General features: G+C 35.7%; 1 protein-coding gene across 1 annotated transcript; it reads left to right on the forward strand.

The window, feature by feature from the left end:
* Nucleotides 1-10,263: 10,263 nt before the first annotated feature.
* Nucleotides 10,264-18,215, forward strand: LOC117338483 (high affinity choline transporter 1-like). The gene is made up of 2 exons (XM_033899838.1): nt 10,264-10,296; nt 17,751-18,215. Exons 1-2 carry the CDS (start codon nt 10,264-10,266, stop codon nt 18,213-18,215), a joined length of 498 nt encoding a protein of 165 aa, XP_033755729.1.
* Nucleotides 18,216-18,725: the final 510 nt, after the last annotated feature.

Raw genomic sequence — 18,725 nt, forward strand, 5'->3', positions numbered from 1 at the left:
CGTCATAGGGTGGACAATGACGGGACATCAAGAAGTGCAACAAAATTGGTGTCTCCGTTTGGCTAAGTCCTGCCCATTTTGATTTTAAAACCTGTCAAAACTTTCTGAGTTATGTGATAGTATTTTAACATTTCTATTATCTCATTTTTTTTTTATTATTCACTTATTTTTTTTATCTAAGATCCAAAACATAACTGATATTAAATAGATTGAAGACAATTGATTGCAGCTATGTATTATAGAATTTATAGTCTATTATATTTTTATAACCTTTCATATAGTGCATTTCATATAACAGGAAAGACATTTTTTGCTATCAATAAATTCAGAATAGTGTACATTATTTTAACAAATTAGGTAAGATTGCAGATGTTATGTATTAACGGGAAAACTAGATAAATTGTGGCAGTTATATATTAATGGGAAAACTAGATAGAGTGCAGGGTTATATAGTAATGGGGAAACTAGATAGAGTGCGGGGTTATATATTGATGGGAAAACTAGATAGAGTACGGGGTTATATATTGATGGGAAAACTAGATAAATTGTGGCAGTTATATATGGATTGAATAGATTTTTTAAATTTTCATTGCGGCTATGAATACCAGTAGCTAGCTACATACATATGTATCCCGTGGCGCGCGGTAGGGTATGTAGCTAGCTACTGGTATTCATAGCCGCAATGAAAATTAAAAAAATCTATTCAATTCATATATTTACATAACCTTGATTTAGAAAATTTATATCGAGAAAACGAGAAATTTTATTAAAGAGAAAAATTTGTCATGTATACGACGAAACACCAAATTATTAGAACAGCTGGGAGATCCCGCCTAAGGACCATCGTTTACCGTGTCCTTCCGCTCCGCAGTTTGCAGTAGTTTATTTATTTATTTTTTGCTTGTTATTTAAAACAAAGAGACATGAAATAACATTGAATACAATAATTTGTGATAAATTTGATTTAATTTATGTAAATAGATTACAAAGAAAACATAATTTACGGAAATGAAATGAGGACTATTTTTCAAGCGTATTGATATTTTTCTGATGTTATGTGTGGAATACGGTTTTCATAGTGTATTCATGGTCATATGTTTGTTGTTTTCACTTGGTATGTTCATATCAGCAAACCACATTAGGAATGTAATTATATGTAAATGGGATGTTGAGTGTGGGAGGTTGAGGTATTATATTTATGAGAAAAGTATTTTAATTAATAGCAAAACTAAGTGAATTGTGGAAATAAATGTCATGTTGTAGCTGGTGGGTTGAAGGCGTTAAGGGATCAATGGTCTCGGTCCTAACATATATCTTTATACTGTTATATCCTCGTTGTGTTAAATATTGATGGCTATTGTGCAATTTATTTTGCGTTACTTCAAATAACTTTAACTTTGCGACTATTCCATTGTGCTGTCTAGATTTATTCTGTGGTAATCACGATTGGAAGATTTCTTTTTATACATTGTTGTTGATGTGTATCGGAACTCATCAAATTGTCGTTGTATATTGTATTTTGGTTTGAACGATCCACATGGAAGAGAGAAAATAAGCGTATAAATACCAACAACATTCCATGATTTGACAATAGTAAGCGCCAAGATCCATTCCAGGATAAAGATAGTCTATGACTGCTTTGGACCATAAATTAATTTTGATATTTTTGTTATAAATCCAGATGAATGCTTTTGTATATCACTTCCTTATATACAAATACATAACAATGAACACTTATATTATCTATTTGTTATCCTAATTCCATTGCATTTCTATTATATGTTTGTTTTCTTGTAACTTTTAAAGATTGATTTCAACAACGATTGTTTTAGATTTTTAATGTCAAAACGCCTAGTTTGTATATTGTGATATAATCAGATTACTGTTTTGTCTTAAATCAACATTAAAATCCTTTTTCAATAATAAAAAATAAAATAAAAAATAAAATAAAAATATCGTCATTTATGATCTATCCAAGCATTGTAGCCCACCATCATCGTGGTTGTTATAGCTCTTCGTCCATCACCCGTCAATATTCCTTTCGCTCGTCAGTAAAACACTTTTTAGATGGAATAGTAAGAAAAATCATAATGATTGAAATAATATAAAAGTTAAATATGACCAGAACTGCAAGCCAAGAAGTAGGGATATTTGTCTCGCCTGTCCCGATTTGTCTGTAGAGAGGGGATACGTAATTTCGCACATTTTCGGTATGCATTTTAATGCATTTTTATTAAATTGATTTCAAATCGAGAATGAATACCTCACAACAAGATATTCTTTCTCGATTTGAAAGGGATCTGAAGGAAATGTATTCAATATCGAAAGTGTGAGAATTTACGTACCCCCACTCTAAATGTTTAGCTATGTCAATATTTATCATAATGACACACCCTCTTCCGGTTCTTGTTTAACAAAAGTATTTCTTTTAATTATTTGGCATATTATGTTGAGAAATGGTCAAAATTTCAGAAAAATCGGGAACCGGTAAATTTGTCATCTAAACGTCAAAAAAGTTCCAGAATAAGTTACAAGAAGGTCTATTTTTAGAAAATACAATAATTACAGGCCTTAACTGCTTGTGTTTAATCATTGAAGACAAAAGAAGTAATGTTTAGCCCACCATCATCAGATGGTGGGCTATTCAAATCGCCCTGCGTCCATGGTCCGTCGTCCCTCCGTCCGTAAACAATTCTTGTTATCGCTATTTCTCAGAAAGTACTGAAGGGATCTTTCTCAAATTTCATATTTAGGTTCCCCTTGGTGCCTAGTTATGCATATTGCATTTTGAGACCAATCGGATAACAACATGGCTGACAGGCAGCCATCTTGGATTTTGACAATTGAAGTTTGTTATCACTATTTCTGAGAAAGTACTGAATGGATCTTTCTGAAATTTCATATGTAGGTTTCCTTTGGTGCCTAGTTATGCATATTGCGTTTTGAGACCAATCTGAAAACAACATGGCCGACAGGCAGCCATCTTGGATTTTGACAATTGAAGTTTGTTATTGCTATTTCTGAGAAAGCACTGAAGGGATCTTTCTCAAATTTCATATGTAGGTTCCCCTTGGTGCCTAGTTATGCATATTGTGATTTGAGACCAATCGGATAACAACATGGCCGACAGGCAGCCATCTTGGATTTTGACAATTGAAGTTTGTTATTGCTATTTCTGAGAAAGTACTGAAGGGATCTTTCTCAAATTTCATAAGTAGGTTCCCCTTGGTGCCTAGTTATGCATATTGTGATTTGAGACCAATCAGAAAACAACATGGCCGACAGGCAGCCATCTTGGATTTTGACAATTGAAGTTTGTTATCACTATTTCTGAGAAAGTACTGAATGGATCTTTCTGAAATTTCATATGTAGGTTTCCCTTGGTGCCTAGTTATGCATATTGCGTTTTGAGACCAATCTGAAAATAACATGGCCGACAGGCAGCCATCTTGTATTTTGACAACTTGGTGCCTCGTTATGCTAATTGCATTTTGAGATCAATTGGAAAACAATATGGCCGACAGACCGCCATCTTGGATTTTTAGCCCACAATCATCAGATGGTGGGCTATTCAAATCGCCCTGCGTCCGTGGTCCGTGGTCCGTCCCTCCGTCCGTCCGTCCGTAAACAATTCTTGTTATCGCTAATCCTCCGAAAGTACTGAAGGGATCTTTCTCAAATTTCATATGTAGATTTTCCTTGGTGCCTAGTTATGCATATTGCATTTTGAGACCAATCTGAAAATAACATGGCCGACAGGCAGCCATCTTGGATTTTGACAACTTGGTGCCTCGTTATGCTAATTGCATTTTGAGATCAATTGGAAAACAATATGGCCGACAGACCGCCATCTTGGATTTTTAGCCCACAATCATCAGATGGTGGGCTATTCAAATCGCCCTGCGTCCGTGGTCCGTGGTCCGTCCCTCTGTCCGTCCGTCCGTAAACAATTCTTGTTATCGCTAATCCTCCGAAAGTACTGAAGTGATCTTTCTCAAATTTCATATGTGGGTTCCCCTTGGTGCCTAGTTATGCATATTGCATTTTGAGACCAATCGGAAAACAACATGGCCGACAGGCAGCCATCTTGGATTTTGACAATTGAAGTTTGTTATCGCTATTTCTGAGAAAGTACTGAAGGGATCTTTCTCAAATTTCATATGTAGGCTCCCCTTGGTGCCTAGTTATGCATATTGCGTTTTGAGTCCAATCTGAAAATAACATGGCCGACAGGCAGCCATCTTGGATTTTGACAACTTGGTGCCTCGTTATGCTAATTGCATTTTGAGATCAATTGGAAAACAATATGGCCGACAGACCGCCATCTTGGATTTTTAGCCCACAATCATCAGATGGTGGGCTATTCAAATCGCCCTGCGTCCGTGATCCGTGGTCCGTCCCTCTGTCCGTCCGTCCGTAAACAATTCTTGTTATCGCTAATCCTCCGAAAGTACTGAAGTGATTTTTTTCAAATTTCATATGTGGGTTCCCCTTGGTGCCTAGTTATGCATATTGCATTTTGAGACCAATCGGAAAACAACATGGCCGACAGGCAGCCATCTTGGATTTTGACAATTGAAGTTTGTTATCGCTATTTCTGAGAAAGTACTGAAGGGATCTTTCTCAAATTTCATATGTAGGCTCCCCTTGGTGCCTAGTTATGCATATTGCATTTTGAGACCAATCGGAAAACAACATGGCCGACAGGCAGCCATCTTGGATTTTGACAATTGAAGTTTGTTATCGCTATTTCTGAGAAAGTATTGAAGGGATCTTTCTCAAATTTCATATGAAGGTTCCCCTTGGTGCCTAGTTATGCATATTGCATTTTGAGACCAATCGGATAGCAACATGGCCGACAGGCAGCCATCTTGGATTTTGACAATTGAAGTTTGTTATCACTATTTCTGAGAAAGTACTGAATGGATCTTTCTGAAATTTCATATGTAGGTTTCCCTTGGTGCCTAGTTATGCATATTGCGTTTTGAGACCAATCTGAAAACAACATGGCCGACAGGCAGCCATCTTGGATTTTGACTATTGAAGTTTGTTATTGCTATTTCTGAGAAAGTACTGAATGGATCTTTCTGAAATTTCATATGTAGGTTTCCCTTGGTGCCTAGTTATGCATATTGCATTTTGAGACCAATTGGAAAACAATATGGCCGACAGACCGCCATCTTGGATTTTTAGCCCACTATCATCAGATGGTGGGCTATTCAAATCGCCCTGCGTCCGTGGTCCGTGGTCCGTCCATCTGTCCGTCCGTCCGTAAACAATTCTTGTTATCGCTAATCCTCCGAATGTACTGAAGTGATCTTTCTCAAATTTCATATGTGGGTTCCCCTTGGTGCCTAGTTATGCATATTGGATTTTGAGACCAATCGGAAACAACATGGCCGACAGGCAGCCATCTTGGATTTTGACAATTGAAGTTTGTTATCGCTATTTCTGAGAAAGTACTGAAGGGATCTTTCTCAAATTTCATATGTAGGCTCCCCTTGGTGCCTAGTTATGCATATTGCATTTTGAGACCAATCGGAAAACAACATGGCCGACAGGCAGCCATCTTGGATTTTGACAATTGAAGTTTGTTATCGCTATTTCTGAGAAAGTATTGAAGGGATCTTTCTCAGATTTCATATGTAGGCTTCCCTTGGTACTTAGTTATGCATATTGCATTTTGAGACCAATCGGAAAACAACATGGCCGACAGGCAGCCATCTTGGATTTTGACAATTGAAGTTTGTTATCGCTATTTCTGAGAAAGCACTGAAGGGATCTTTCTCAAATTTCATATGTAGGTTCCCCTTGGTGCCTAGTTATGCATATTGCATTTTGAGACCAATCGGAAAACAACATGGCCGTCAGGCAGCCATCTTGGATTTTGACAATTGAAGTTTGTTATCGCTATTTCTGAGAAAGCACTGAAGGGATCTTTCTCAAATTTCATATGTAGGTTCCCCTTGGTGCCTAGTTATGCATATTGCATTTGGAGACCTATCAGAAAACAACTTGGCCGACAGGCAGCCATCTTAGATTTTGACAATTGAAGTTTGTTATCGCTATTTCTGAGAAAGAACTGAAGGGATCTTTCTCACACATTTTTGTAAGTTCCCCTTGGTTTTTAGTTCTGCATATTGCATCTTGGGACCAATAGGAAAACAACATGGCCGACAGGCAGCCATCTTGGATTTTGACAATTGAAGTTTGTTATCGCTATTTCTGAGAAAGTATTGAAGGGATCTTTCTCAGATTTCATATGTAGGCTTCCCTTGGTACTTAGTTATGCATATTGCATTTTGAGACCAATCGGAAAACAACATGGCCGACAGGCAGCCATCTTGGATTTTGACAATTGAAGATTGTTATCGCTATTTCTGAGAAAGTGCTGAAGGGATCTTTCTCAAATTTCATATGTTGGTTCCCCTTGGTGCCTAGTTATGCATATTGCATTTGGAGACCAATCGGAAAACAACATGGCCGACAGGCAGCCATCTTGGATTTTGACAATTGAAGTTTGTTATCGCTATTTCTGAGAAAGCACTGAAGGGATCTTTCTCAAATTTCATATGTAGGTTCCCCTTGGTGCCTAGTTATGCATATTGCATTTTGAGACCAATCGGAAAACAACATGGCCGTCAGGCAGCCATCTTGGATTTTGACAATTGAAGTTTGTTATCGCTATTTCTGAGAAAGCACTGAAGGGATCTTTCTCAAATTTCATATGTAGGTTCCCCTTGGTGCCTAGTTATGCATATTGCATTTGGAGACCTATCAGAAAACAACTTGGCCGACAGGCAGCCATCTTAGATTTTGACAATTGAAGTTTGTGATCGCTATTTCTGAGAAAGAACTGAAGGGATCTTTCTCACACATTTTTGTAAGTTCCCCTTGGTTTTTAGTTCTGCATATTGCATCTTGGGACCAATAGGAAAACAACATGGCCGACAGGCAGCCATCTTGGATTTTGACAATTGAAGTTTGTTATCGCTATTTATCAGAAATTGCTGAAGGGATCTTTCTGAAATTTCATATGTAGGTTGCCCTCTGTGCCTAGTTATGCATATTGGATTTTGAGACCAGTCAGAAAACAACCTGCCCGACAGGCAGCCATCTTGTATTTTGACAATTGAAGTTTGTTATCGCTATTTTACAGAAGGTACTGAAGGGATCTTTCTGAAATTTCATATGTAGGTTCCCCTTGGTCCCTGGTGTTGCATTTTGGGACCAATCCGAAAACAACACACAGCCATTATCGCTAAATCTTAAATGTTATATATAGGTTACCCTTGTTTGAAAAGTACTAGAGGGCTGTTTCTGAATTTACACAGATTAGTAAGACTTAGAGGAAGGGAAAAGTAGAGAAAAGATCAATCTGACATGGAACCTATAAAGATCATTCAATGGTGGGCGCCAAGATCCCTCTGGGATCTGTTGTTACAATTGAAGTTTGTTATCTCTATTTCTCAAAGTACTGAATGGATCTTTCTCAAATTTCATAAGTAGGATCCCCTTGGTCCCTTGTATTGTATTTTTGGACCAGTCTGTCCTGAAAACAACCTGGCAAACAAACAGCCATTATCGTTAAATCTCAAATTTCTTATATAGCTAGGATTCCCTTGTTTGAAAAGTACTGGAGGGATGTCTCAATTTGCACAGATTAGTAAAATGAAGGGAAAAGTAGAGAAAAGATCAATCTGACATGGAACCTATGAAGATCATTCGATGGTGGGCGCCAAGATCCCTCTGGGATCTCGTTTCATATTGTCTTCAGTTAAGGTTGATGTAGATTTTGAATTCAACTATATATAGCTATATGTTCTGAAATAACTGAGTTATGCAATCTCAACGGATATTTCAGTATTTTTACGCACAATTGCTGCAAAGAATGAACTGCATTTTCCCACAACATCAATCCGAGTGTCATATATAGACAGCATCCCCGATAGTCTAGGGGTAATGATCACATACGCCCTCTTTACCGTGAAGATAGTGTATGTGTTCGCATCCTATTGAGTATCGAGAATGATATTGACACATTCCACAAGATCGTAAAAGACTACTTAGCAATCTAATTAAAATCTAGATGGTCATTCTCACGTAGGTATCATAGTAAGAATGGTATTTATGCCCCGGTGGTACCCATTGGAAGGCTTTCCTTGGAAGACACTATACTTTGAAAGGCCGTTCATGTCAAAAACGAGATACATTTAACGCGTTAAGCTTTAACGCGTAAAACACATTTAACGCGTTAAACATAACATTTAACGCGTTAAAACTAGTTTTAACGCGTTAAGCTTTAACGCGTTAAAGCTTAACGCGTTAAATGTTTTCATGGAATTTTAACTAACAGTATGGCTGCCAGAGCCAGTTTTCTGGAGAGAATTGACTCTACCGTCAGCTATTGCTATCGTAATTATTGTTGTTATCTTTTAAATAATTTACTACTGTTTACTTTTATATTTAAATTCTAATCGTGTGTTTATATTTGCCAGTTGTAGGAATATTTACTGTCATCAATGTTGCCATGGAAGCCGACCAGATAGACGAACTATCGACAAATACTTGTAGTAGGCTGATGGATGTTGGAGTGATAAATACAGTCTCTACATCTCGTTTTCTGTAAACTGCATTTATAACATGGTATATTGTGAGATGTTCTGTATTATCTCATCAATGTTCAAAGATGACAAAACTACCATATCCCAGAACAAAATGCCACCTTCGTGTCCGTGAGTGCATACACAACTCGGAACGTCAGTAAACAATGTGACGTCATCAGAAAGTACCAGTTACAGTAATGTACAACAATGTATCTTACAGACCTTCATGAATACACAAATGACCAAAAGAATGAAGCACAGTGAAAGAGGAAAAAGAAATTGTTGATTCATTGCACAAATTGATTATTTTGATACGGTCTCTGTTTAAATCGGTTTTCAGAGATATCAACGTTCTTTTTGACGTACTGTAATATTCTGTCATTAAACTGTTTCACTGAAGAACTTTCATCCGAATGCTGATGCAAGGATGCAACTGATTGGTTAATCTGATAAGTTTAACGCGTTAAGATTTAACGCGTAAAAGTGATTATGAACGTGATAAAACTGTCTTTAACGCGTTAAATGAGAACTACATTTAACGCGTTAAATGTTTACATTTAACGCGTTAAGTCTTAACGCGTTAAGACTTAACGCGTTAAAGCTTAACGGGTTAAATGTTATGTTTAACGCGTTAAATGTATCTCGTTTTTGACATGAACGGTCTTTCATACTATACAACGTACACCGATGCCAGGGGAGTTGCTGAAACAGGCCAGCTACTTAGAGTTTCCCGCTTAGTGCACACCTTACTTTATCTTCAAAAGCAACCACGAGAATTTACGTATATTTCTGTTATCTAGGTAATGGCAATGTCTTAAATGAGGTATTTAATTGGTAACCTGTACATGGTGTAAACATTATTACTCACCTGGCTTATCCTGTTTTAAGGTCTTTATATATAAGTCTCGTGAGGAGCCAGCTAGAATATTGTTGTCAGATCTGGTCTCCTGCACCAAACCTCTCTTATCCACCAGATCGAAGTTGTTCAGCGCAAATTTTTGAAATTTTTATGTTTTAAGGCACACGTCGATTTTAATTCTATGTCTTACGCTGAAACGTGTAAGTATTTTAAACTTCCGAGCCTTGAACAAAGGCGAGCATATTTAGACTGTGTTTTCTTTTCAAATGTGTAAATAGTGTATTTGACTGTCCTTATTTAGTTGAGCAAATGTGTCTTTTAGTACCCGGTCGTAATCTACGATCATCCCGTTTTATTCAGTTTTACTGTCAGAAAAGTCGCATAAATATTAGAAAGTATAGTGTTTTAAACAGGATTCAATGTAATTTTAATACTTTTGATCTTGTTACAGACTGTGATATGTTTTATTTGTCTCTCACTGGGTTCAAAGTTCGATTACAGCATATTTGTCCCCACTAGTTCAATACTTTTGTACATATATGTCTGTGTTACATTCATAACGAACTGTGATATTTTATACTTATGTTGTATTTTTTATCCATTCTGTATGCGGACCCCCGGGTCTGTTGAATTGGAAATAAATAAATCCTACGGAGGAAATGACACAAGTATACAGGATATTTTTGTACGTAATGGTAGATTATAGTTTTCACTAGGAAAACATGAAATATGACTTTTGTTTAATAATTATGTACAATATCACAGAAATTTGTACTGTTATTTCTTGACCTACTTGAAATGTATGCTGTGACCGAAGTTCTTCAGACAAAGGTGAGCTAATCGGAATTTATCATGCTAAGATCGTAATATATCGGGCCACATACCACCGTAAGAAATCTGTTTTGGCCTTATCACATTCATAAAAATGACGTGTAATCTTGAATAAAGCAATAAGAAGTATGCACGATTGTGAAACTGTTGAAAAAATGTTGCATTTGATTGAAAAGTGACATTGAGTTTGACCAAAAGTTAAAAAAAAAAAAAAATAAACAAACAAACAAAAAAACAGATCTCAATTTTTGCAATTTATGATTTAATAACTATATGCCTCTTGGAATAAACATGGGGCGTCCTTTAAAACTATTGGGAAATGCTTCAAAAATCCAGAATAATGACATATATTTTCATAAGATATATATATTACAACTAAATGCGAGGCTTAAAAAATAAGATTGAATAATCAGCACACAAGCGATGCCAGAACACATGGACTGTACGTCTTCCAATAAAGTCATGCAGGTGAATTTCAGGTTTTTTCAGGTGTTATTTCTTTGAATTAACATTGATGAAGACATGACTATGCGATTTGAATTACATTGTTTAGTATCAAATTATTTTCTGTATATATGATTCTGTATAGAAAGACAAAAGTATATACAAATTATACACAGAGTGTGTGTTTTTATCCTTCCAGTAAGTAAAACACGACAATACTAATGTTTATCGGTGAAAGCGTGACGATCCATTGAATAACTACCACCGCGTCAAGTATATTGGTCCGATGGTGCCACCCAAACAAACGTTTCTCCTCTCATAACATGGTGGTACAACGTTCTAGGGTTGGTAGCTATCCATTTATGTTATTATTCTAATCATAGGTATTGTTGTTGGACGTAATAAAACCAAATCCAATGATGCGGAGGAGATGTTTGTCGCCAGCAGGTCTGTTTGTGGCCAGTCTGACCACAGCTGGTAAGTGCTATTTAACATATTTAATTCATTGACACGTTGTGTTATGGGATGATAGCATAGACAACATTAGCCAATATTCCGAGCAGAATAAAAGTACATATTACATAATGCTGAACACCAGCTGATTTCGCGATATAAAATAATGCTAGTTCATTAAAGAACTTTATACATAGGATCTTAAATGAGTTTTCCTGTAACAAATTTAGGTACTTTTTTTTTATCACAAAGCTCAGAAAAGTTAATTTTGACAGATTTCAAAGTCAAAATGTGGAATTGTCCATATTATGAGGTCACGATCGATTTCTTACCGACACTGCCTATGAAAAACGTTCGAGGATGTTTACACTAACGGCATAAGTAAAACTTTTACACAGACGAAGATAATTATGTATTTTGCTGAATTAGTATCAAACTAAACTTTGTAATAGCTATGTTAACACATACTTATACCGTTATGATTATTGTTGATTTAGTTAGGCCTATAAACCAAACTTATAACCGACAGTGACCTTTGAATGTTTTGATGTGTAAGTACACCAACAGAGTTAGAGGATTACACGGCGAGAAACTGAAGACGGGGGCACTGTGTAACCTCTAACCTCCCAAGGCGGATTTTCCAAGTCAGGATTTGATTAAATCAAACAGCCAAATTACATTTAAATGTTTAACGGTGTCATGTGTTTACCTCTTTTTGATGAATTCATCTTTAAATAAAAAAATAAATAAATAAAAATCGGACACACAATCACGATTATTTACATTTCTAGGCTTCATTCCGGTAACAACTCCTAATATTTCGATTTCTACTCAAGTTGGACTCAATGAAACTACCAAACTTAATCTGTTTCATTTGCTCATGAATTTGACCAGATTAACATTGATCAGTGCGTGTGAATACATGGTTAAAATCCTTCCGCGAAACGATTTCACTTTTTGACACAAACGTAAGTTTGAGTCTATGTCAGCGCTTTTGAGGTGTAGCTGACAAAATCTACGATGCCCTCTGGCGGATACTGCCTTGGCCAATCTAACCGTTGCTTTACAGTAACTCCGTAATGCTATGCAGTAAATATTTGTAAATATCGTAAATATTCACGATAAAAAATGACATATAGTAAAGTTCACCTATAAAAAAATTACCTTTTGTTTTTTTGACACAAACGTAGACACAAACGTAAGTTTGAGTCTATGTCAGCGCTTTTGAGGGCTCTGGCGGATACTGCTGTTGGCCAATCTAAACGTTGCTTTACAGTAACTCCGTAATGTTATGCAGTAAATATTTGTTTAACTTCACGATAAAAAATGACATACAGTGAAGTTCAGCTATTAAAAAAAATCACCTTTTGTTTTGTTGTATTTTAAAAGCTGACAGGACAATGTGGTTTTTTTTGGCATTTTCGTTCGCTCTGACACAACTTCCACTGCCACTTCACAATCATATTCTATCGCAAAAAAAACAAATAGTCCCGTGACTTACGGAGTCAAATGCAACACAGCAGTTTCGTTAGATATATGACAAAATAACAGAACCTCACAAATAGATAGTTTTCAAAGTATTTAATTTAAGTATGTTCTGTCGATGATACGTAAGAATATTTTTCCGCGTTGAACGCATTAGATTTCACGCGGAATGATACAATCGACTTTTCGCTGGCGCCATATTGCTGCTTACCTGTGACCCGGAAGAAAAATCTACTAACATCACGCTGAATTTTCATCATCGACATCTATGTGTTTTTTTTCTTTGGTGGCATGTTACTGAATGGGTTATAATATTGATAAAGTTTCGTCGGAATATCGTTGTTATTTTGTACATTGAAAAATCACTCATCCAGCATCCGATTTTGTCCGCCATCTTTCAGTAATGTAAACAATAATAAAAGAAAGAGTAGGTGATCAAACCCAACTTTGAATGTCATTTTCTCACTGAAATATTAACTTGCATGTGATTGATGTAGTCTGCAGATGGGTAGATTATATAGATGTTTTTTTACGAAAGAAAAAAAGTTGTCTATTCATCATGACAATATCACAACAACGGCAGTCGAGTACCATACGCATGTTTGCAAATAAAAAGTTAAATAAATTCTCACTGAATAGGGTTTCGAAATGTCAAATGGACTTGTAAATATTAATATTGACTTCGGATCTATTGATTATATCCTACGTAATGCACATGAAGTTTTTCGTTTACAGAACGCGTACCGCATTAACGTGGCTGTCTGCATGCAGATGTAGACGTCACTGAAAATTTCATCTCTAATTATAGCGACTGATACTTTTTTTCTAATATTCGTGATGGTTTAAAAAAAATAGAAAATGATCTATCATTATCATTTGAAATATTACATAACAGTCGAAGCATATTATAAAAAAGAAAGGGGTCTACGATGTACATCTAAATAGACCTTTATTATGTTTGGTGGAGTTTTGAACGCTTCAGGGACCGTTAAAGGGCAGTAACTCTTTAGAAAACACCATTTTTCATGGAAATGTACTGATTGCTAAATTTAACCAGAGATATTTAAAGGCAGTGGAAATGTTATATTCCTACATCTGCGGTTTTTTCTGTCTTAAATCATTTCAGCTTCTGAATTAAATTAACCTTTAAACTAATGCACAGTAAAGTATTGATAAATCAATGCAAATAATTTATTATCACTTAGATTTATTATTATTATTTAATCTTTTTTTCTTTACAACACTAGTACATATTATTTGAGAAGAACAGCAAAAATTACTAAGTTAATTATTCTTCTAAACAACAAAAATTTGTAAAACTTTTTTGTGTTGTGCATATATCCTATTGTGAAATAACTTGGCATGACTAAAGATAATAGTATCGTCTTGATGACTGTTACATACTATATCATAGGTTGAGTTAAATAATTATTTTCTTCTTGTCAATTATGGTAAATGGTGAAAACACATTTTTTGCATTTAAATTGTTAAGTCGGTTTAATGTTCAAATTCAGATTAATTTAATTAAAGCAACTATTAATAATGAATATATGTGTTAACTTTTCTGACAAAGTCTTCAAGTAACCTGATTATATTTGACAGAGAATCAAAATAAGTAATTTTGTTGTTAAGAATAGTGGGCTTAGCCATTTACAACTGTTTAGATTCTACTTAATAAGGTTTGATTTTTAACATTTTGGCAAATTTATCTTATCAATATCCAATTTAGTTTTAAAGATAAGCAGTACTTCCATTTTTATGAAAATAAAAATTACTTCAGTGTTCTAATAATTTAAACACATGAACAATTGAAAGAAATACATTTGTATGAAAAGCATTCATAATGGACTTTAAAGAATGCTACTACATGTACAGTTCATCCAGTTTGGGCATTCGAACTACATTTTCATCTGACAGATGCTGCAGATTAAAAAAAACCCTCTGATTTTGAAATCGATGATATCAATACATATAGCTACATTCACATCTCACTAACATTAATTAACATGATATATATACCATACATACATATATATATGTATCATGCAGTTACAGTTATGTATATGGTACATATACTATTGCGGAGAATATTTGATGCAATGTACATAAGTGAAAAACAAAATTCCACTTCAAATTGATTTGAACTGTACATGTGAATGAATGTGTTTTTGTTGTATAGATGATTTGTAGCTACACAGTATGGAGTGTAAACATATAACGTAGAGTGCTATATGAAAATCATGTTCACTCTTAAGAAACTGTCTCAAGTCTGAGCTGATATGAGCATGTAATTCTAAGTTTTGAATATAGTGCTTAGTTTAATGTGCCCGTCGTGATGGTATACCCTGCCCTGTCTACATCCGCATTCTACGCTTCCAGAGTCTGTTTATCAGACCCAGGTGTTTTTAACCCACCATCATCAGATGGTGGGCTATTCAAATCGCCCTGCGTCAGTGGTCCGTCCGTCCCTCCATCCGTAAACAATTCTTGTTATCGCTATTTCTCAAAGTACTGAAGGGATCTTCTAAAATTTCATAGGTTTCTCTTGGTTTCTAGTTATGCATATTGCATTTTGAGACCAATCGGAAAACAATATGGCCGACAGGCAGCCATCTTAGGTTTTGACAATTGAAGTTTGTTATTGCTATTTCTCAGAAAGCACTGAATTGATCTTTCTCAAATTTCATATGTAGGTTCCTCTTGGTGCTAACATTAGTTATGCATATTGCATTTTGAGACCAATCGGAAAACTATAAGGCCGATAGGCAGCCATCTTTGATTTTGTCAATTGAAGTTTGTTATCACTATTTCTCAGAAAGTGTTGACGGGATCTTTTTCAAATTTCATAAGTAGGTTCCCCTCGGTGCCTAGTTATGCATATTGCGTTTTGAGACTAATCGGAAAACAACATGGCCGACAGGCAGCCATCTTGGATTTGGACAATTGAAGTTTGTTATCGCAATTTCTCAAAAAGTGCTGAAGGGATCTTTCTAAAATTTGATATGTAGGTTTCCCTTGGTGGGTGGTTATGCATAATGCATTTTGAGACCAATCGGAAAACAATATGGCCGACAGGCAGCCATCTTAGGTTTTGACAATTGAAGTTTGTTATTGCTATTTCTCAGAAAGCACTGAATTGATCTTTCTCAAATTTCATATGTAGGTTCCTCTTGGTGCTTACATTAATTATGCATATTGCATTTTGAGACCAATCGGAAAACAATATGGCCGACAGGCAGCCATCTTGGATTTGGACAATTGAAGTTTGTTATCACTATTTCTCAGAAAGTGCTGAAGGGATCTTTCTCAAATTTTATATGTAGGTTCCCCTCGGTGCCTAATTATGGATATTGCATTTTGAGACTAATCGGAAAACAACATGGCCGACAGGCAGCCATATTGTATTTTGACAATTGAAGTTTGTTATCGCTATTTTACAGAAGGCACTGAAGGGATAGAACAATCTGCCACAAAATATCATTCAAAACCTTGACATAACATCATTCAAACCAGGGCTCGCACACACGATAAAATCCTAAAACAATCACACAAATGTTTTTAACCTGAGCTCTCTCTTATCTAAAAGCTGGTAGCTAGATGGGGCGCTACATCAAATGTATAAATATTTTTTCAAATGCTAATGATAATGATAATTTGTGAAGCGCTTATAGGCATGGGATCCTCAAAAGTTTGAAAAGAAAGGCCTCATTAATTTTACAGGTAATCTAGGACCTTCATATTACATCTACAACTACGTATACATTAACCCATTGAAGATGTCAAATAAGATTACCCGAGTACCTATTCTGAAAATTAGCTGCCAAGACGCACTTCCAATCAAAAGTAGATATGAATTTCTTTTCTTGCCAATATTTTGTCCTAGTCCTAATCAGGTATTGGTGATGTTCCATACAAAGTTGACCATGTCCCCACTAAACAAAAGCAGTTAAAATAATTTGTTTTCGTTTGTGTCTTCAGTACTTTCAGTACTTTGATTCTACATTGTTGTTATAAACATGGAATAATTATTAAAATTATCAATGTATTCTTTATTTTATGAAAGACCAGATATGATAAATACTTCTATTTTGACAAAATAATGCTGTTTTTAATCCTAATATTGCGGACTATTTTAATCGACCGACTAGACATGCACAATCCGGAACTCCTCGGGCTTTTCCTCATTTGGACTTGCACAAGCTTCGAGACATTAATATCTAGACCGACTTTTTTATTCGAAAAAAAAAACAATTGAAATATAAGGATTGAATCTTGATTTGGTCGATTTCATGGGGTCATGAATTGAGTTGCTCTTGAGACAAATTTAATGAACTGCGAAGCAGTTCATGTTGAATTTGTCTAAAGAGCAACTAATTGAAAGTGGCGGTTCGGCAAATACAAAAATGGACCATAAAACCAAAACGAACGAAACGCTATTTCCTTCATACTTTATATTTGTTCCGCTTGGTACACACATTCCGTTTTTTAACAACCAATGCCGCCATGTTCGAAATAGGTTCCTTGAAACGGTAGAATGATATAGCAAAGTGTTTTATGTCAAAGTATTATTAACTTGGTGTGACTGTTTAAATGGGATATATAATACATAAACTGTAAAGTGCATATCGTTGTCATAAGATTAGACTTAAAACTTTAAACGGATAATGTTGTCTTTTTCTTTTCGCTCAGTTGTTAAATCGGTACAATTAGTTTGTCTTTTGAGAGTAGAAGATATCCAAAAGGTTAAGGGGAAAATCTTATTTCTTATTTTCAAAATCGCGAACTTAAAGAACTATCAACACTAATCGAAAGAAAATAGGGCAAGGTTTTAAGGTAACTGGTTATATAGACAATTGTGGAATAAATATTATCATTGCGTCATTAATTGGTCATCATTTCATAAAATGTAATTGTGGGCATATTACGTAAACAGGCCTATAGTGGCGCGTATATTGTAAACAAAAAATGAACCAATGACTTCAGTTAACCTATATCTGTGTCATACTTTTTTTTTTTTTACTTCTGATTGACTATTGTCATATGCTAATGATTTGTATATTTGTACGTTCCAGGCTACTCAGAGAGAAATTGTATGGGTCCTTCGGGTGACGATTCTCGCTGTGGGGTCTGCGGGAGCCGCTATTGCTCTCACTGTTGGTACTGTTTACGGACTCTTTATCCTGTGTGCTGACCTAATGTACGTCATGCAGTTGCCACAGCTCGTCTGTGTTCTGTGGTTAAAGTGTGCTAACACATACGGTAGTCTAACTGGCTTCATCGTCGGACTTTTCCTCCGTGTGGCCGGCGGAGTACCGTTCCTCAGTATTGACCCTATGATCGAATACGCCATGTACCACGAAGAATATGGACAGGTCTTCCCCTTCAAACCCATTGCAATGCTTTGTTCCCTAGGCACCATCGTGGGCGTTTCCTATGTGGCAGAGTTGTTTACCTGCGGGACGCTATCGAAGAAATTTGACGTCTTTCTTTGCTATAACGACGAAAATAAGTTTGAGGACGTTCCTGTTGAAAAATAAGAAACTCTTCTGATAAAGACAGAACCAGACTATTTTGACAACGGTTAACTCGAACTGCGGCCGATAAATCAAGGGATGTAAAATAATTAGTTTTGAACTTAGTTTTCTTAATAAATGATTTTTCCATTTATGAACTATTTTCATAGGTGACAATCAACCAAAATTATTTAAACTATATTATCAAGCTGTTTCGTCCTTTTAGGACGAGTCAGTGATGACAAGGGCCTAAAGTGATTATAGGAGGCAATTAATGTCGAAACAGCTTGAAAATGATATTTATTCATTTTTTGAGGGGGAAGGGAGGGGGAGTGCAGTGAGATGGTTCACCTTCTGTAAACGCGCTAATTTTGGCTTATTCAGGTTTTTGAGCATCACAAATTTTATCAGATTTGGTATAACGATGTATTCGCGCACTCACACTAATTGCTAAATGTTGTACAGTAAAATAACTTTTATTGACGTAAGCGTATTTAAGAGCAATACTTTCATCACGAAAATAAGATTTCCGCT

The sequence above is a fragment of the Pecten maximus genome, chromosome 11 (genome assembly GCF_902652985.1).
Source record: "Pecten maximus chromosome 11, xPecMax1.1, whole genome shotgun sequence".
Classification (NCBI taxonomy): domain Eukaryota; kingdom Metazoa; phylum Mollusca; class Bivalvia; order Pectinida; family Pectinidae; genus Pecten; species Pecten maximus.

Excerpts from the sequence above, each read along its gene's own strand:
- LOC117338483 (XM_033899838.1), top strand. The coding sequence starts at position 10,264 with ATGTATGCTGTGACCGAAGTTCTTCAGACAAAG. Across the intron at positions 10,297-17,750 it reads CCGAAGTTCTTCAGACAAAG|GCTACTCAGAGAGAAATTGT; the intron begins GTGAGCTAATCG and ends TGTACGTTCCAG.